The 21449-nt window shown below is 46.0% G+C and overlaps 1 protein-coding gene and 1 long non-coding RNA gene across 6 annotated transcripts in view; one reads left to right on the forward strand and one right to left on the reverse strand.

Moving 5' to 3' along the window:
• Positions 1 to 21449, forward strand: part of pros (homeobox protein prospero) — a 353602-nt gene that overhangs the window by 325958 nt on the left and 6195 nt on the right. For all 5 annotated transcript variants that reach the window (XM_070082294.1, XM_053773790.2, XM_070082293.1 and 2 more), the window contains one exon: positions 12 to 171. In XM_070082294.1, coding sequence (XP_069938395.1) covers positions 12 to 171 — 160 coding nt within the window. The remainder of the gene's footprint in view (positions 1 to 11; positions 172 to 21449) is intronic.
• Positions 1 to 21449, reverse strand: part of LOC138852340 (uncharacterized) — a 286701-nt gene that overhangs the window by 214808 nt on the left and 50444 nt on the right. The window lies entirely within an intron of this gene.

Genomic DNA, 21449 nt, shown 5'->3' on the forward strand with positions numbered 1-21449 from the left:
CTTAACTCCAGCGCACTCCAGCACTCTGACGCCGATGCACCTACGTAAGGCGAAGCTCATGTTCTTCTTCGTCCGGTACCCATCTTCGTCTGTCCTCAAGACTTACTTTCCCGACATTAAGTTCAATAAGAACAACACTGCCCAGCTCGTCAAATGGTTCTCAAACTTCCGGTGAGTGTCATTTATAATTCCTGGTTGTTTTTTAGTGATCTGTGTTTTAACTGGGACAACGTTTCGCCCCGTATAGTGGTTTAAAAGCTCTACACAGAGCAAAACGTTGTCATTATATATATATAATGTATATATTAGTCTTGCCGAATAGGTAAAACTTGCGATTTTGGTTTAAATAACAACGCTCTTCTTGCCGAATAAGGCAAGCGAAATTTTGTGTATGCAATAATTTAGCAAAAATCATTCTGAACCTAACGAAACAAATATATTTCATTGTGTTTGTTTATTATTAAATTATTGTAAACTTATCTAAAATATATTTAGTTGGATTAGGCTAAATTAAATTGCGCTTGTTATAATAAGGTTAGACAAGTTTTCTAAGGATGTTTTGGTACAAAATTATTAATTTTTACAACAACATAAATGAAAAAATATATCTTTAAACGTATAAGAGGAAAATTTTAGAAAGACCTTAATTTTAAATGACTTTTTGCTAATTGACCAGTTTTACCTATTCGGCACGACATACACACACACACACACACACATATATATATATATATATATATATATATATATATATATATATATATATATATATATATATATATATATATATATATTAGATATTTACTGGATAGGTGTGATTTTTTTTATATTCCGCTCTTCCACTGGCCGTACTTCACAAATGATCAATAATGTGCCTTAAAGCTAGAGTAACTTCACCATAGCCAACTTGAACATAATTTAAAGAAATATCAAAGATAAATTTATGTAAATGTGTGACTTAGGCCTCTATGTTATTATTGTGACTTACATGTACACGTGTATTGCAAGTCTATTTAGGTGAATGAATAACAGTGTTAAATGGCTAACAAAGAAGCTAAATTCTTCTTCTCTTTTTTTTTTTTTTTTTTTTTTGTTAGATTAAGTTTTCTTAGACTAACTTCAACTTTCACATATTGTTCTCTCCTGGTTCAAGATAGGATTCTTTGTTCTTTGTTCTTCAGGATAAGGGATCAGTTGCTGGTAGGCTTAATGTGATCCATGGAAACACATTACTCCAATCTGTTTTAGAGGATACATTAACTTGCTGTTGCGTGATGATAAGAGATGACATTTCAAGACTGTGTTCAGCTTCGTTGCCAGGATACTGGATGTATCCTAGTGGTAGCTTTCTGTCTTCCACTGGTAGTGGTTTGTGGAATATAGGTGGATGCATCCAGTAACCCAGTGGATACTTCATGTATCCCAGTGGATGCATCCTGTATCCCAGTGGATGCTCCCTGTATCCCAGTGGATGCATCCTGTATCCCAGTGGGTGCATCCTGTATCCCAGTGGATGCTCCCTGTATCCCAGTGGATGCATCCTGTATCCCAGTGGGTGCATCTTGTATCCCAGTGGGTGCATCCTATATCCCAGTGGGTGCATCCTGTATCCCAGTGGGTGCATCCTGTATCCCAGTGGGTGCTTCCTGTATCCCAGTGGGTGCTTCCTGTATCCCAGTGGATGCATCCTGTATCCCAGTGGGTGCATCCTATATCCCAGTGGGTGCATCCTATATCCCAGTGGGTGCATCCTGTATCCCACTGGGTGCTTCCTGTATCCCAGTGGGTGGATCCTGTATCCCAGTGGGTGCTTCCTGTATCCCAGTGGGTGCATCCTGTATCCCAGTGGGTGCATCCTGTATCCCAGTGGGTGCTTCCTGTATCCCAGTGGGTGCTTCCTGTATCCCAGTGGGTGCATCCTGTATCCCAGTGGGTGCATCCTATATCCCAGTGGGTGCATCCTATATCCCAGTGGGTGCATCCTGTATCCCACTGGGTGCTTCCTGTATCCCAGTGGGTGCTTCCTGTATATCAGTGAAGAGAGTGAGTGAGCGAGAGAGAGAGAGAAAGCAAGAGAAAGAGAGTGGGTGATAGGTGTGAGGAGGAGGGGAGAATAATGATGTGTGAGTGAGAGAGGGGAGAGAGGATGGAGATATGAATTAGGTGTGAAAGAGAGAAAGCAGGAGAGGGGAAATGAGGGGAGACGGCAGGGAAGGAACCTGATGGATTATGGAATTACTAACTTTATTGAAAATGCACACGCGCAACCCGCGCGCGGGCGCGGGCACACGCACACGTGTACGCGCACTCAAAGCTACGATAGTGAAAGTGAGAAGACTTTCCAGTTCTTATCTCAATGCTTTCTAACCCTTAATTCTTTTCCTGTTTCACTCTCTTACTCTCCCCACGTCTCTCCTACCACACCCTCCCCACGTCTCTCCTATCACACCCTCCCCACGTCTCTCCTATCACACCCTCCCCACGTCTCTCCTATCACACCCTCCCCACGTCTCTCCTATCACACCCTCCCCACGTCTCTCCTATCACACCCTCCCCACGTCTCTCCTACCACACCCTCCCCACGTCTCTCCTATCACACCCTCCCCACGTCTCTCCTACCACACCCTCCCAACGTCTCCTACCACACCCTCCCACCGTCTCTCCTACCACACCCTCCCACCGTCTCTTCTACCACACCCTCCCCACGTCTCTTCTACCACACCTTCCCAACGTCTCTCCTACCACACCCTCCCAACGTCTCTCCTACTACACCCTCCCCACGTCTCTCCTACCACACCCTCCCAACGTCTCCCACTCTCTAGCCTCCACCTTCACCGGCCTCCTTAAGGCTCTTGTTGTAGTGGTTGTGGAGCTCATTTTTCCCCTCAAGCAGGTGTGGAGGGGAGAGGAGACGGACTATGATTAATGTGAATTAGTGATGAGCTGTGTTGAACTGAGTGCTCCGTGATACTGAGCTCTCTGTTGCGCTTCATGTGCTGGATGTGTTGCGGCGGTGTGTGGACGGAGGTAACAACACTGGTGTATGCTAGGATTGTCAGGGTGTAGGTTACAACACTGGTGTATGCTAGGTTTGTCAGGGTGTAGGTTACAACATTGGTGTATGCTAGGTTTGTCAGGGTGTAGGTTACAACACTGGTGTATGCTAGGTTTGTCAGGGTGTAGGTTACAACATTGGTGTATGCTAGGTTTGTCAGGGTGTAGGTTACAACACTGGAGTATGCTAGGTTTGTCATGGTGTAGGTTACAACACTGGAGTATGCTAGGTTTGTCATGGTGTAGGTCACAACACTGGAGTATGCTAGGTTTGTCATGGTGTAGGTTACAACACTGGTGTATGCTAGGTTTGTCAGGGTGTAGGTTACAACATTGGTGTATGCTAGGTTTGTCAGGGTGTAGGTTACAACACTGGTGTATGCTAGGTTTGTCAGGGTGTAGGTTACAACATTGGTGTATGCTAGGTTTGTCAGGGTGTAGGTCACAACACTGGTGTATGCTAGGTTTGTCAGGGTGTAGGTTACAACATTGGTGTATGCTAGGTTTGTCAGGGTGTAGGTTACAACACTGGAGTATGCTAGGTTTGTCAGGGTGTAGGTTACAACATTGGTGTATGCTAGGTTTGTCATGGTGTAGGTCACAACACTGGTGTATGCTAGGTTTGTCAGGGTGTAGGTTACAACATTGGTGTATGCTAGGTTTGTCAGGGTGTAGGTTACAACACTGGTGTATGCTAGGTTTGTCAAGGGTGTAGGTTACAACACTGATGTATGCTAGGTTTGTCAGGGTGTAGGTTACAACACTGGTGTATGCTAGGTTTGTCAAGGGTGTAGGTTACAACACTGATGTATGCTAGGTTTGTCAGGGTGTAGGTTACAACACGGGTCTATACCAGCTCTGCAAGTGTGTTTGAAGAGTGTTAGGGAGAGGGGGTTGTGTTTCGTGGTGCGAGTGTGTTGTAGGGGAAGAGGGGGGGGGAGCGATATGTTGTAGGATTGTAGTGAAATGTTGTGAAATATTGTATTGGTGAGTGACATTACGAACTAGTTAATAAATTACCATGTACAGCGGTTGAACGACACACCAACAATTCCCATCTACGAGGAGAAAGTGAAAAACTAAAACTAGAACAAAACAAAATCACCCAAAAATTAAATACAACAAAAGTGAGCTAGAAAACACGGAAAGAAAAAGTGCAAGACGTGTAATTAAGAGAGCGAGGAAGAGGAAAGACTAATAAAGACGGCGACTAAGAAAACATCGGCAAGTATTAAGCAAGCTAGAACAAGGTAGAACTATAGGAGCAGTAATTAATGCAAGGAGGCGGACCAGTGACGCTATCAATGTTGAATTAAGAAGAAGGGGAGGAACCTGCAGTCTCGGGCCTACTGCTGCCAGGCATTCCTCTTCCTGCACTTTTTTTCTTTCTACCTACTTGTCCTACTGTTTGCTTGTGGACAGAAGATTGTTATTGTAGGTGTGGCGGGGAAGCGTGTTGAGAGAAGGTAGGGATGTGTGGTGTGTGTGTATGTACTCAATTAATTGTGGTTGCAGGCGTCGATTCATAGCTCCTGGTCCCGATCCCGATGTGTGTGTGTGTGTAACAAGTGTACATAGCTGTAAGAATAACGTTATCATTATTTCTCGGAAATTTTATGCAGTATACCAAATGAAATTTGATTATAATAATCATTATTATTATCCATAGAGATAATGTTCCTGGGTTGAGTGATGATCTTGCAATATTAAACATCTTTTGGGTTAAGTGAACCTCTCAGTTTCGTTTGGCTCTATGTAATAAACTCAGATCAAGTTTGATACCTCGTTAGTGGCAGTTTACCATCGTATACATAACTCCTCATCATCGTATACATAACTCCTCATCATCGTATACATAACTCCTCATCATCGTATACATAACTCCTCATCATCGTATACATAACTCCTCATCATCTGTAATACATTAAGTAAAATTAAATTAGAAAAAAATAGATCAACAGTATGTTGCTCTTCCATGTGATAGTTATATTGTGTGACTCAAACATAACTGTTGCCATGTTATATTGTGTGACTCAAACATAACTGTTGCCATGTTATATTGTGTGACTCAAACATAACTGTTGCCATGTTATATTGTGTGACTCAAACATAACTATTGCCATGTTATATTGTGTGACTCAAACATAACTGTTGCCATGTTATATTGTGTGACTCAAACATAACTGTTGCCATGTTATATTGTGTGACTCAAACATAACTGTTGCCCTGTTATATTGTGTGACTCAAACATAACTGTTGCCCTGTTATATTGTGTGACTCAAACATAACTGTTGCCATGTTATATTGTGTGACTCAAACATAACTGTTGCCCTGTTATATTGTGTGACTCAAACATAACTATTGCCATGTTATATTGTGTGACTCAAACATAACTGTTGCCATGTTATATTGTGTGACTCAAACATAACTGTTGCCATGTTATATTGTGTGACTCAAACATAACTGTTGCCATGTTATATTGTGTGACTCAAACATAACTGTTGCCATGTTATATTGTGTGACTCAAACATAACTGTTGCCATGTTATATTGTGTGACTCAAACATAACTGTTGCCATGTTATATTGTGTGACTCAAACATAACTGTTGCCATGTTATATTGTGTGACTCAAACATAACTATTGCCATGTTATATTGTGTGACTCAAACATAACTGTTGCCCTGTTATATTGTGTGACTCAAACATAACTGTTGCCATGTTATATTGTGTGACTCAAACATAACTGTTGCCATGTTATATTGTGTGACTCAAACATAACTGTTGCCATGTTATATTGTGTGACTCAAACATAACTGTTGCCATGTTATATTGTGTGACTCAAACATAACTGTTGCCCTGTTATATTGTGTGACTCAAACATAACTGTTGCCATGTTATATTGTGTGACTCAAACATAACTGTTGCCATGTTATATTGTGTGACTCAAACATAACTGTTGCCCTGCTATATTGCACCACACAGTGTGTAGTGTGTCAGTAGTATCAGCCTGAGCTGGTAGACTTCAGTAGTGTCAGCCTGAGCTGGTAGACTTCAGTAGTGTCAACCTGAGCTGGTAGACTTCAGTAGTGTCAGCCTGAGCTGGGAGGCTTCAGTAGTGTCAGCCTGAGCTGGTAGACTTCAGTAGTGTCAGCCTGAGCTGGTAGACTTCAGTAGTGTCAGCCTGAGCTGGTAGACTTCAGTAGTGTCAGCCTGAGCTGGGAGGCTTCAGTAGTGTCAGCCTGAGCTGGGAGGCTTCAGTAGTGTCAGCCTGAGCTGGTAGACTTCAGTAGTGTCAGCCTGAGCTGGTAGACTTCAGTAGTGTCAGCCTGAGCTGGTAGACTTCAGTAGTGCCAGCCTGAGCTGGGACACTTCAGTAGTGCCAGCCTGAGCTGGGAGACTTCAGTAGTGCCAGCCTGAGCTGCGATACTTCAGTAGTGCCAGCCTGAGCTGGGACACTTCAGTAGTGCCAGCCTGAGCTGGGACACTTCAGTAGTGCCAGCCTGAGCTGGGAGACTTCAGTAGTGTCAGCCTGAGCTGGGAGACTTCAGTAGCGCCAGCCTGAGCTGGGAGACTTCAGTAGCGCCAGCCTGAGCTGGGAGACTTCAGTAGCGCCAGCCTGAGCTGGGAGACTTCAGTAGCGCCAGCCTGAGCTGGGAGACTTAAGTAGTGCCAGCCTGAGCTGGGAGACTTCAGTAGCGTCAGCCTGAGCTGCGAGACTTCAGTAGTGTCAGCCTGAGCTGGGAGACTTCAGTAGCGCCAGCCTGAGCTGCGAGACTTCAGTAGTGCCAGCCTGAGCTGGGAGACTTCAGTAGTGCTAGCCTGAGCTGGGAGACTTCAGTAGCGTCAGCCTGAGCTGCGAGACTTCAGTAATGCCAGCCTGAGCTGGGAGACTTCAGTAATGCCAGCCTGAGCTGGTAGACTTCAGTAGTGTCAGCCTGAGCCGGAAGGCTTCAGTAGTGTCAGCCTAAGCTGGGAAACTTCAGCGGTATCAGCTTGAGCTGGGAGACTTCAGTAGCGTCAAACTGAGCTGGGGGACATCAATAGTGCCAGCCTCAGCTGGGAGACTTCAGTAGTGCTAGCCTGAGCTGAGAGACTTTAGTGCTAGCCTGAGCTGGGAGACTTCAGTAGTGCTAGCCTGAGCTGAGAGACTTCAGTAATACCAGCCTGAGCTGGGAGACTTCAGTAGTGCTAGCCTGAGCTGAGAGACTTCAGTAATACCAGCCTGAGCTGGGAGACTTCAGTAGTGCTAGCCTGAGCTGGGAGATTTCAGCAGTGCCAGCTTGAGCTGGGAGGCTTTAGTAGCGTCAGACTGAGCTGGGAGACTTCAGTAGTGCCATTCTGAGCTGGGAAACTTCAGTAGTGCCAGCCTGAGCTGGGAGACTTCAGTAGGACAATGAGAATATCAAGTATTCCAGTAAGGTTTCATTAACTGTGGCGCTCCGATTCTTTGAATCAAGAGCCCCTTCATTGTCATCAGCTCCCATGACGATAGCGACTTCTAGTGACTTTCCAGGATCTACTTATAACATTATTAAGGTCTAGCAGCAGCAGCCTGACTGATCACAGAGCGAAATTGAGCGGATGGAAGGCCGAGGATCCACAAGTCCCTGGCGCTAAATGGCCCATACGGTGTCAGCGTTTCGGGAAATGCAGCGAGAGATTCAGCTTTATGTTTTATTGTAAATCGGGTTAATTATGTACCGCATTAGGGAGCCTATCCCGTGTAAAGTTACATTCTAGAAACAAAAGCTATCATAAATAATTAATGGCACAGTAGAGCGCTCAGCTCTCTTTCATATCTCCTGTAAGGATTCAGCGCTTCCCATCAATGCTGTATGTAACGTGGAATTTTTAGCAGTGTTTCGTGTTTAAAGCGACGTATTTAGCAAACTCTCCCGCTGGTCACTGTAACCACTGAGAGGTCTTCTGACCGCCGGCCCCTCCGCTGCCTCGTACAGTGAATGCTGTGGAAACCAACGCGAGTGTCTCAGCATGCGATCCTTCAAGCCAAGTGACTACCGTCTTACCCGGGAGGTTCTGCAGTCTAGAGCATTGGTTCTCAACTCGTGGGCCGCGGACCCCTGACGGGGTCTCTGAGTTATTAAAATAGGGTAGCGGGGTTATTTCAAGGAGTCCGCGAATCATGGCTAACAAGCGTTGCTCCTCTAGCCAGCGCTGATTTTATTCAATTAGCGTGGAATGTAATTACAACTATTGAGGTGTGGGGACTCTGCAAATAAAAATTAAGGCTAAAAAGCCTCCTCGAACTCGAAAATGTTGGAAACTCGTGGACTAAACACACACTAGAGGAAACCTAAAGACATTTCCTACCTACTACCATCTCTTGCCCGTAAAACCCACCCATCTACCAGCCTTCCTATTCCCGAGGCGACACACAGGAGGGAAGCGGCCCCTTTCCCTCCCTACAGCCCCGTAGCGCCTTTGAGCAGTGGAGGCCACAACATGGAAGTATTGGCCCTCGTGCAGTCTTATATTGAAGCACACGCTTGTGCTCACAGTATGGCTGGCCAGACCAGCGGCGCCCGCTGGCTCCAGACCCAATATTGACACTCCAGGTCAGCCAGAGGCAGACGCAAGCTGCATATCTACTGCTCTACTGCCTCATCTTCATAATCCTTCTCTCCTTCTCCTCTTCTTTTCTCCTACTACCCCCTATTCTTGCTCTTTCTCCTCGTCTTGTTGTTTCTCCTGCTGCTGCTGCTGCTGCTCCTGCTGCTGCTCCTCTTCCTCCTGCTTCTCCTTCTCCTTCTCCTTCTTCTCCTTCTTCTCCTCATTCTTCTCATTCTTCTCCTTCTCCTTCTTCTCCTTCTCCTTCTTCTCCTCCTTCTCCTTCTCTTCTCCTCCTTCTCCTTCTCCTCATTCTCCTTCTTCTTCTTCTCCTCCTTCTCCTCCTCCTTCTCCTCCTCCTCCTTCTCCTTCTCCTTCTCCTTCTCCTTCTCCTCCTCCTCCTCCTCCTTCTCCTTCTCCTTCTTCTCCTCCTCCTCCTGTACTCTTTCTGCTCTTCTCTATCCGGCATGCGCGGAAATATTCATTCTCCTCACGAGTACGTTAAGTTCCATTTAATTGTGACATCTCTAGCGTGTGCTGGGGATGTTGGATGAGTGTTAGTACCACATCCCCAGTAACTTACACCAGCAGGACATCGTTACTACCACGACTCCAGCAACTCACACCGGTAGGACACTACTACCACGACCCCAGCAACTCACACCTGCAGGACATTACTGCCACGACCCCAGCAGGTTACACCAGCAGGACATTATTGCCATGACTCCAGCAGCTTACACCAGCGGAGACAAACTCCGCTCGTGGGAGGTTAAGCCACACCCGTCGCCTCACCGGTAAAGTACAACATATTCCTTCATCTGCCTTGATGTCGTTGAAGGGCTCTTGATCCCATAAATAGGATTTACCCATCACACACTTTGGATCCAAGATCCTTCACCAGCGAAGGAAACGATGAGTGGTGAGGGGCTAGGAGCCATATTACCCTTGAGGACCACTAGTCACAGAAAGGAGCCACATTACTCCCGGAAAGGGGCCACCCTAGCCCCGGAAAGGGGCCACCCTAGCCCCGTGCTCCGTGCAAGGGGTTTGTAGCCTTCCCGGTCCTCCCGTCCTCTCCACGCTCCGCGGGAAGAATTCACTTGAGTAAACTTTGCTTGCTTCCTCCTCCCTACTTTCCCGTCACCCCCCTTCCCCCGTCTCTCTCACACTTACACACACACACACACACACACACACACACACACACACACACACACACAGACACACACACACACACACACACACACACACACACACACACACACACACACACACACACACACATTGTATTACTCTGTGACTTCACCATTATCGTCAAAGTGCCGTCAACAGTTGCCTTCCCACACAGTGCCACCAGCAGTTGTCTAACCACACAGTGCCACCAGGAGTCGTCTTCCCACACAGTCTCACCAGCTTATGTATCATTGTCACCCCACAGCTTCCCACCTTCACACATACAGTGGTGATCTCAGAAATGAGGTCATCCAGTCAGTATGGACACACAAGGTGGACTGAGACTCAAACGGGGAGACCTGAGGCATTACCCACACATTAGATGAGGGATGAGGCTAGTGGTGGGATGCCCATCTTGTTCCTACCGATGTTAAGACATCTTAACATATAACCTCAGCGCCGTGTGATAATTATTGCAACTATCCTCGCATCCATGTGCTGGAATGAGCTTTTACCTTCCGTATATGCTCTTTGGGAGACTATTTGTTATCGATTTTCCCCAAGTTGATGTTTAATTTCGAATTCATCCAGTATCATAGCACTGGAGTTCATGTTTGTATTGTTGTGTGTTTATGATGTACTGGTGTCAGCTTTACTGTTTTCTTGTCTAACAAATAATTTTTAAAGACACAGTAAAAGGAGACCTTTATTAATACGACGTTTCGCTTACACAAGGCTTTATCGAGTAGTTGATAAAGCCTTATGGAGGTGTAACGTCGTATTGATAAAAATATTTTTTCTGCGTATGTCATTATTTTGCCATTTGTCAGCTACACAATACTTAAACTACATAAACCTTCCTTTTCACTGAGTTATGTGCAACTTCATCAAGTTTAATTCCGCCGACACACGCACGGATGTGTGGCTCTTCGGCATTGTACTCCTTCGTTGTCACAGACCTTAACGATGCTGTCCAGGAAGCTGTCGTCTTTTGAGTCTCTGGTCTTAGTGTTCTCGGGCGTGTTTGTAGGACGTGGCCAGACACACACACTCGCCACATCCTACACAGTGTGTCTTTTGACCATCCTTTGATCTGTTTTTAGTTGGCATGACATCTTTTAAAATTTAAAGGCAGCGGTGTAGTTCTTGCCGGTCGCCATCAGAGATGTGCCGTCCCTTAATATATTGATATTTTACAGCCGTAACACAGCGCTGTATGACCCTTATGGGTTTAGCTCCTAGTTATGATTATAATAACGACAGACGTGACAGTGACCGAACACAACGTAACTTTGTTTTCGTAAATGAAGGATTTTTTTTGTGTGTGAATTGTGGTACATTGTGATGTTTAAGTATGCGGGTTCCAATCAAGACATCATCAGTGCCATATGCCAGCTCTTAACACAACCGACACCACTCCACATTTTGCTAGTGGTACGCCTGGTAACACTGTTGTAATGTCCTGAACCTCGACCACTCTGAATTATTCTGCGTACAAGTCTGCTGAAGCCTACCTTCTCTCCCTCCTTTGTTCCATTCCTCCTTTGTTGCATCCTGGTCCTCCTTAATTCTTCCCTTTTTTTTTTTAGCCCTAACTCGCCTTTTTTCACATCCTTTTCCTGCTTGTCCTGCTCTTACTCTTTCTTTTGCTTCTTTTCTCCCATCTCACCTTTGCTGCCACACTAATTACTATATTCTTGTCTTATTTTTGCTTTTGCTCCTCCCCTTCCTCCCTCCCCCATTTCTTCACATTTCCCGCTACTATCTCATTTTCCTCCTTGTCCTCCTCCTACTCTTCTGTCCCCCCCCTCACCTTCCTCTTTCTCACCTCTGCCACACTAGTTACCTGGAGTAGGCTCCTCCCTCCTCCCCCACCAACCAGCAGGTGTGCTGAGGACACCTGGGGAATAATTAGCGCTGGGAAGATCATCTCTTGGTGTTCACGTGGCTGTGTTTGTCATATCGATCACCTCACCTCGCCTGCTGTGACCTGCTATTTAAAAAGCCCACTCTGTTGACACCACCGTTTAGAGTGACCTCTAGAACCTGCAAGAGATCTCTCTAGTGCTCTAACCGGTCGAATAACCAGTAACGCTTGCAATAATATTCTAAACTGATGGGAAAGGTCCTATTATTATTATTATTAGTAGTAGTAGTAGTAGTAGTAACAGTAATAGTAATATCAGCAGAAGTAAATTCATGTGAAAACGGTAAACTGTAGGAACCATACAACGTTTGAGGAATGGAAGGTAATCAGCCTTGCGGCTAGGAAGGATACAAAATCCTTTCCAATTCCTGTAATCAAGAATCCTTCGGCATCAAATCACCTCCAGTAAGGAGAGAATGACGTGTTAATGACAGAGTTGTCATACCGTCGACGAGGGTCACTGCTCGGCACAAATGAGGTTACCACAACAACAACACGTCCAAGATAGATCAGTGGCGTGCTGTGCTTCATAAATGAACACTTGCGTGGGTACACGTTTCATTCTTTCCGATCATGATTTGGCACAATCAACAGGTTGCTGCTCGAACCTCGAATTGTATAGTGAGATGAGGGACCTCAGGGTGTTGTATTAGGAGGGAAGGACCTCATGTCGATATGTATAATAAGGGAGGGACCTCAGGTCGATGTATATAGTGAGGGAGGGATCCTAGGTTGCATCTTGAGGGACCTCAGGCCGACGATGTATATGGTGAGTAATAGATCTAAAGTATGTGTATCCTGAGGGAGGAAGCTCGTGTAGTTCCTAAGGACGTTGACAGGCATCAGCGACCAACATGAGCGACCTTTAATTAAGAAGTGTGGGTGATACGTGGGCGGCAAACCTCTCAGCGGGGCACATTATGTCAACAAAGTCTAGAGTCCCGTAAGGCAAGTGGAGTGGCCCCTCGCCCCGTATCTCGTCAACCCTTATCACCAATGATTAAGGCAGGAAACGCCTACTCGTTCGTTCTTTATATAGATTTGCAAAGCGGTCAAGGTGGTACGGCGGTGGCTAGGGGCTCTCTCACTTGAAGGACTGTGGATGGAGCCTCCAACACTTCTCCCCCTCTATAAAAAACACGAATGTTTCGTGAAATGCAAACTACAACAATCTCACTTTAGGCTTTCGTTGGGAAAGGATTTTCGAATGGGAGTGTGTGAACTGTGTTGACCCAGCAGGAGATATTTGGATGTCTGGTGGGCGGGATTGTGGGCGCGATAACATGGGCGTCTAGAGTAGGAAGTGGACAAGGATATAGAGCTCTTTGCCCTCCTTCATCCTCTTCCTCCACCAGCTTCCTGCCCTCCACGTCTAGCCTCCTGCTTTTTCTTTGGCACAGTAGCAGTCACGTCAGATTCTATAGGTCGCATACCAAATCTTTCCTCCTCCTTCCCTACCCTTCCCACACCCCAACCCATCTCGGTACCCCCTCCATTCTTTTACCCCTTACGCTTACCTTTCCGATCGTCTACCCTTCCTCTGTCACCCACCTCCTCGCTGTACCACGCACTCTTGCGGCTGCTGAACTCATAGTGGAATGCTGGGCATCCTCATCGCCTTCCCGATGAGAGATTTCATCACCTCGTGTAGGAAGTGCATCCTGTGTGATGGAGTGTATAGGGAAATATAGCTAACTATTCTTTCCCAAATGTAACTCCCCAGACGACCATTTCACTGTTCAGACGCTCAGCTTACTATCCAGACCTTTATTTCAATATCCAGACGTTCAAATCACTACCCAGAAATTCACTTCACCGAGTAGGAGTACCAATACATTGCTGATGTACCCGGCTTTGTTTACTATAAATAAGGGGTACCACCAGATAGGAATGGGTGCCACTGCACTAGTTAGCTGATGACTGTATCAGTAGAGTACAAAAATAATTAGTTCGTTATAGAAGGTTGTGATGCCTTGTAGGGGGGTGAAGTGCTTTGTAGGGGGTTGAGGTGTCTTGTAGGTTATGGTGCCGTGTAGTGGGGTATTTGGTGCCTTGTAGAGAGGTTATGGTACCTAGTAGGTGGTTATGGTGCCTTGTAGGGAGGTTATAATGCCTTTTAGGGCGTTGTGGTGCCTTGTTTGGGCTTGTAGTGCCTTGTAGGAAGTTGAGTCGTGATGCAGCGGGTGGAAGTCAGATACTAGGGGCGCGTGTCTACCCTCCTCCCTCCCATCCCTCACACCCACACACCTACGCCCACAGCAAAGTTCTTCATGGCTGTTCTGCCCCACAGCCTATACATAGTGCCGTTTAATGCGTGTCTTGGCTTGTGCTAATTACTGTTAATCGTATCTGCACGTACGAGGGAGGGGAGGGGAAGGCACTCACCGCCCGTTCGCATAGAAAATCAATGAGGAAATTTTGAACCACACTCGCTATGAGGAACGCGGCCTGGATCGCCAGCGCATTCTTAGTGTCTAGGATTTGCGATGTTGTGTTGTATACTCGGAAGAGAAAGTATTTTTTCAGCGAGCCAGATTATCATTTTCATTGCAATGAGCCTATCTTATGGATAGCTTTGATGATGCGGGGGGTGAGATGCAGGAGTTGGGATATAGGGAGAGTAGGAGGGAGGAGATTGATGGAGGCTTAGCGTGATTAGGGAGTGTGGGTGGGAGAGATAAAGGGAGAGGGAGGAGATGAACGAGGGGACAGGAAGAAAGATTCTCAGTATTTAAAAAAAATGGTCTGGTAAAGACAGTGTTGACGTGTGTTTTTGTGATGTCAACACTGTTATTCCTCAAGACGGTTTGCTTTTATTTTATATTGTTCACATAACACTGGAACCTTATTGTTTCCCAGCATTTTAAATAAATTCCGTTTATAACAAACTTACACTGGCATTATCAACTTGCTACTTTCGTCACCATTTCACTATTACATAAATCATAATCTCAGAACAAAACTGAAGCAGTTTTCACGTTCCGCAGTCCACATCCGTAATTCTCTCTGCGTCCTTGCCTTCCAGGTTCACCAAATTTCCACGAAAGGGGAAATGTCCCCACTATTTAGACCGAGAGAGAGAGAGAAAAGACTGGGTTCTTAGTGAGGCAGGCCCTCTTTGGGGAGAGTGGCACCCCTGCCAGTGAAGGGTCACCTGTCCCTAGGTACAAATCACTGAAATTTGTCTTATCTTCGTGTTAAGGTTACCTGGTGTCGGGAGAAACACGGAGTGTTCCTACACGAACATACATTCATGCATATGTACATCTCTCTCTCTCTCTCTCTCACACACACACACACACACACACACACACACACACACACACTGAAAACTTATAAAACATACATAATAGACTGAAGTCGGGTCAGCGTCTGCTCCTATAGCTACAAATACGTAATCGCGCACTCGTACCATGATTTACAAACTACTGTTATATTCAGAGGCATTTTTTTAGAGAGGAAGGAAGAAGGGAGGGTGGAGAGGAGAGAAGAGAAGAGGGAGAGGAGAAGAGAGGGAGAGGAGAGAGATCTTCAAGTCGGTAGACAGCGTCTTAGGCAAACACTTGAGGCACTCACTCCTCCGTCCTCCTACAGGACGTTGCTTTGCACAAAAGACTCAGGAAAGAAGTGCTGCTCTGGATGGATAGACGGATGAATGGATTGATTTCTCTCTCTCTCTCTCTCTCTCTCATCAGTAACTAACCCAAAACTCACTGAAAATCATGATGCATGATTTTCAGTTTCTTTTCCAGCTCCTTTAATCCGCTTTTAGTTTCCTCGGTTTGTTTTTTATATTCCCTGTGCGTTTTCTCGCTTCGTTCTCTCCCCTCTGCACCCACCTACCATGTACATCTCTCCCCTCTGCACCCACCTACCATGTACATCTCTCCCCACTGCACCCACTTACCATGTACATCTCTCCCCTCTACACCCACCTACCATGTACATCTCTCCCCACTGCACCCACTTACCATGTACATCTCTCCCCTCTGCACCCACCTACCATGTACATCTCTCTCTACCCACCTACCATGTACATCTCTCTCCACCCATCTACCATGTACATCTGTCTGCACCCACCTACTGCGTGCACTCATTAACTCAAGATATTACTTTGTCTTCATCAATTTCTTTCCCTCCTTCCTCTTCCTCATTATCCCTACTTGCCTTGTTCCTTCCCCCACCCCCTTCTACCTCTCCTCCTCCTCCCTTCTCTCCCGCCTCTCTCTCTCACTCTCCCTCCCCCGAGAGATGCTTTTAAAGGAGGTTCATTCTCGAAGTTGCCGGATGGGATTTTTTTTGCTAGTCTGCAGATCACCTAAAGTCCGTCGACCGCTGTGTGCATCCCAGCTCTCAACTTTGGAAATAATACAGCAAGAAACAGAGTAATCAGTGCTCTTTGGAAGGAAGGGAGTATAAAGAGTGAAAAAGGACGATAACGTGGAACTGTGTGTGTGTGTGTGTGTGTGTGTGTGTGTGTGTGTGTGTGTTTGGTAAAACATTATGCAGAGAAAGGGAGTAATTGCGTGTTTGGGAGTATAAGTGCGTGGGTGGGTGTGTGGGCTTGTGTGTGCGTGTTTATAACCGATTATGCATACAACGTAGAAATTGTGTGTGTGTGTGTGTGCGCGCGCGCGCATGTATGTGTATGAAGTAAGCGCGCCTGGTGATCATCGTGCGCCTGGCAACTATGCACCAGCTCCTCACCACTTACTCTCCAGTTTGTCAAGTCGTACGGTACACTTCGATTTTTTTTCGTCAATTTTTCTTGCCAAGGATGTTCTCATCAACTTCCCGCTGATAGAGTACTCAATCCGCCATTTGATATGTAAAATGGTCATCAATTAGACTCTCTTAAGGCTGATACATTGAAAGCAAGAATATATGACGGGGAGAGTACTGGAGAACTGAGCCAACGCAGCTAAGCTCACGGGAGAATTTTCCACATTCTAATCAACAGTGTTATTTTATCACGCAGAAACGCTTCCAACGTCCTGCTTTCCCCAGCAATTATGCAAGAAATCTGTAGGTTGATTATGAGGTGAACAATTTCCGTTGTAAATTTGCATTCGCTTAATAATGTTGTAGTGAAACGTGGCGATTGAAACCCAGAGAGTGGATAATATCTGGGAGGTGATGGCGTCTTAAATGTAGTTCACAAACTCTTGAAGGGAAAGACTCGGCCGCTTCTCCTTCCATTACACTACAAAGTCCTGTTCTCCTCATCTTAAATATTCATTAAGACAAGCACACATTAGCCAGAGGAAGGCTTGTTAGCGCTTCTCTCCAGGACCAAATCCAGAGCCGCGCTTATCAGACCTCAGAGATTTCTTACTCCTCATTAACGCTGACTTCCCACATTTCACATTCAAGTTAACATTAGATTTATATGGGCCAAATTGCTCTCCGAGGAGTCGTTTACGGTTAAGTCCCGGCATCTCCAGGCTTATCTGTGGCCTCGTTAGCCTAATTAACACAGATTTTTGACGGTGCCGAGGAGATGCCGCGGTGTTTACAAACTCACAGATGTTCCGCTCAATGTCATTTGTTCCCAAAGCTTTTTAGTCATATAATTAACCTTTGTGTGAGTGCATCCTTTAGTGGCTGGGGGAGAATTTTACTCGTTTCTTTGAAGATAACATTTCAGTGGGTTTGAGAGAGTTGCTCAGATATTTTCAGGCTACTAGTCTAATTTTCTCAGAGAGGGGGGGTGTATGATTGCGGTCGAGCTTGGAGTCATCTATCAGCATAGTTTTATCTCCTGACGAGCCTTGAGCAACCACGCCAACAAATGGAGACTGCTAGTGGGCAATAAATTTAAGCAATTAAGCTAACTCACTGCCTTGCGAGATGCGGCTAAACGGCCAGCCAACAACCCTGTAAGGAACCCACAGAGGTTAAGTACTCGCCAGGGAGGTATTGTAAGTGGCCAGGCTGCAGGTCCTCATGGCTGGTTGCAGGTCCTCATGGCTGGCTGCAGTTCCTCATGGCTAACTGAAGATCCTCATGGCTAACTGCAGGTCCTCCTAGCTGGTTGCAGGTCCTCATAACTGGCTGACGATCCTCATGGCTGGACCAAACGTCTTCTCAGTGCCATAAACCACATTTTTTTTTTCGTCATCATCAGACGACTGTGTTTACATTGGAAAACATTGCTCGTCCGCGACGTCGTAATTCAGTGTTTGTGTGGGTTGACACTCATTGTTCCGGGTTGTGTTGAAGGCTTCACCCACACGGCTGGTGAGGCTTCCTTCATTTTATAATTGAAATTTTTAGCACAGTGGCCTGGATTTCCGGCTATCTTATCGTAATCTGTAGATCAATGACCCGGTTGCTCATGCCCCTTCCCACATGCAGGCTTCCCCTCTACCCCTCCCTCCCTCCACCAATCCTCTCTCCTCTCCCCCGCCTCACACTTCATCCCTCTTTTCCCCTCACCTCCCCTGCACGGCCTTCACCACACCTCTTTTCGTCTCTTCCCTTCAGCCTTTCCTTCCCTCTCCACCTCCCCTTACACGCTTTCACCGCCCCCTCCTCACTCTTTTCCCCACTTCTCCCCTGCCCCTACACCCCCTCCCCACCGACCTCGCTCCACTTCTCTTGTTCTTCGTGAATTAGATTTTTAGTTTCTTTTTTCTTCTCTTATGTAACATCCTCCAGTCACACTCTTCTTCTCCTTACATTTATAGGGAAGCGCTAAACCCACATAGGGAAGGGTCAGGTTTGAACCGAAGGCTAGCTCCAGTTACCGGGATCAAGAGCTCTTGTAGGACTTTTTTTCCGGAATTTTGTGTTTTTGGGAAACGTTGCTCAGTTAATGCATTCCTCCCTCATTATTCCTTTTTTAGGTCACTTTCTGCTGCCTGGTTTCTGAAATTTTGTTTTGAGAGATCAATTGTTCCCCACTGTGACCATTTGTTTTAAAAGTTTTTTTTTCGTGTCTTTTACCATACTATCTCCCTCCCTCTCTCCGTCTCTTACTACTGTTACTACTCTCCCTCTCTTACTACTGTTACTACTCTCCCTCTCTTACCACTGTTGCTACTCTCCCTCTCTTACTACTGTTACTACTCTCCCTCTCTTACCACTGTTGCTACTCTCCCTCTCTTACTACTGTTACTACTCTCCCTCTCTTACTACTGTTACTTCTCTCCCTCTGTTACTACTCTCCCTCTCTTACTACTACCACCACCACTCTACTATCACTACCACTGCCGCTTCTGTCACTCCTTTCCTATCACTACTGCTGCTCCCCTCTCTTCTTTACTATTACTGCTGCTTCTCTCCCTCCCTCCGTTGCTACTGCTACTATCATTACTACTACTTTCTCTCCTTCCCTTATTATTACTACTACTACAACTGTTGCTGCTGCTCTCCCTCGTACTACGAGCCCCACTCCCTCCTTTCCTCTACTCCTCTCTTTCCCCTCCCCATCTACCGTTATCTCCCTCTTTCCACCACCTTGTGTCAGCCCCATTCTGCATGATGGAATATGGCAGGAAAACATAGCTAGTTTTTGTTCCCACTGTGTAGCTGTCATATAGCATAGTGTATTAGCACACTACTGGTGTATCCAATTTTTTTTGAATGCAAAAAAAAAACTCTCTCCTTACCTACATTCAGTCGTTCTACTTCTCGTTACAAGTTCGAAGGAATATAAGGGAGGAGAGGTAAACATTAAGGACGGAAGGAAATTACATTGAGATTTTACTGCCGAAGGTGCTAGTTTTTGCACCCTATATACATCCTGTGAACGATATAGGTTTGTTTATTGTGCACCCTTATCTATCCTGTCGACAATGGTGGCTAGTTTATTGTGCACTTCATATCCATCCTGTGGAGCGTAGCGCAAGAGCATATGGATACACAAGACCTAGGAACTACGCCTTAAATTTAGAGAAGTACTCTGGTTATGTTTTATTGCAGTAATATGTCTTATATCTTATTTTTCTCAGTGTTGAAGAGAGTCACACCACATTACATTTACTGTGATCATCGTCTGTGCATGTGCTAAATTGTCAGAAACACTTGCAAACAAGCCTAAGCTTGTATACTACAACATCAGTCAGTATGTTGACATTGCAGGTTGCTCCGTAAATGTGCTTAGCAATCTTCGTGTTATAGCGGGTTATAAATCTTCCAAGACTTTTGAATTCATTCCAGTGACAATCCAGTCCACTATTTACCTCTCTCCTGTTGCTATTTCTAATGTTTGGCAAGAGCGTGAAGTGAATGACACAAGGTCTGAGGCTTGAGTTCATAAAACAGACTATATTGCAGTCATGGACTTAGGTTAGGTAAGGTTTGTCAGGCAACAGGACAAGTGTTCCCTGACGCGGGTCTTAGTCATATGATGATCCGCAACTGGAGCTTTTGGGTCTTTTGATCGAGGCCTTCCGCTGGCTTACCGGTCCACCACTTTAAAAATTAAGGATATAATTATAACCATTTCTGTACAGTCATGGGGGATAGCGCTAAACCCATAGGGCCATCCGGCACTTGGAGGTTATGGGAGGTAATGAGGGGGTTGATCCAAAGATTTTAAAGGGTAGCTGTGATTCCTTGGATCAGAATCCCTTTACCACCATGCCTCTTCCTCACACTGAACACTTTGGGGCATAAAAATGAGTCATGAACATGACTCATCAGGTGTGATGTGACCCCCTAAGGGTTTAGCGCTTTCCCGTGGCTGTAACAGCGCGCATCATACACAAATGAACACGTTCGTTGAATAACACCAAATGCTTGATAAACTTTGAAACAGTAACACGCGAAGGAGTAACAGAAGGAAGAAGAGGGGTGGCTGACAGCCACGACGTACGTGATGGTGGCTGACAGCCACGACGTACGTGATGGTGGCTGACAGCCACGACGTACGTGATGGTGGCTGACAGCCACGACGTACGTGATGGTGGCTGACAGCCACGACGTACGTGATGGTGGCTGACAGCCACGACGTACGTGATGGTGGCTGACAGCCACAACGTACGTGGAGGGCCGCTGGTACATAGCCACAATGAAAAAAATGTGATTACAGGTGAGGTGTACAGGTGTTCCTGCACACACACACACACCTGCCTTCAAGCCTCAACCAACACCTTCCAACACCCACCTACACTTTATCTCTTGACAACTTTAGAGGTGTCGTGAGGTGAGTGAGGAAGGAAAGTGAGTTAGAGTGTTGTGAGGGGTATTGTGAGAGGTGAGTGAGAGGGGGAGGGATGAACAAGATGTGTTGTGGTCATGTTGTGAGGTGAATGGAGGATTGGAGGGAGGGAGGGGACGTCAGTCTAGCCTAGAAGATCCAGGGCAGAGGTGCTTACTCCTAACTCCTGCCTCCCCCTCACACCGTGTGGTATTGTTTAGGAACGAGGCTACACCGGGTGAGGCCACGCCGTCACCTCTGCCCGCTTGAGGGGAAGAAAGAGGGAATTAAGAGGGGAGAGAGAATAATGTTTTGGGCCGGGTGCGCTTCTGCCTCTGTCTGCTTCCATGCACTCATATATAAACTCATTGTACCATTCTCTTAATTCGTTCTCTTGCTTTGGTCGTTATTCTTGTCTCCCCGTCTCTCTCCCTCCCTATTCTCCCGTTCTCTCCCCATCTCCTCGCCTCCCTCCTGCCTCTCTCCTTTTTAATTCATTTCAGTTTTCACACTCATGTTTTATTCTTTCATTCGCTCTCCTGCGCTCACCCCTGTCTTAATCCAGCCAGCCTCTCTCTCTCT

Source organism: Cherax quadricarinatus, chromosome 7, assembly GCF_038502225.1.
Source record: "Cherax quadricarinatus isolate ZL_2023a chromosome 7, ASM3850222v1, whole genome shotgun sequence".
Lineage (NCBI taxonomy): Eukaryota > Metazoa > Arthropoda > Malacostraca > Decapoda > Parastacidae > Cherax > Cherax quadricarinatus.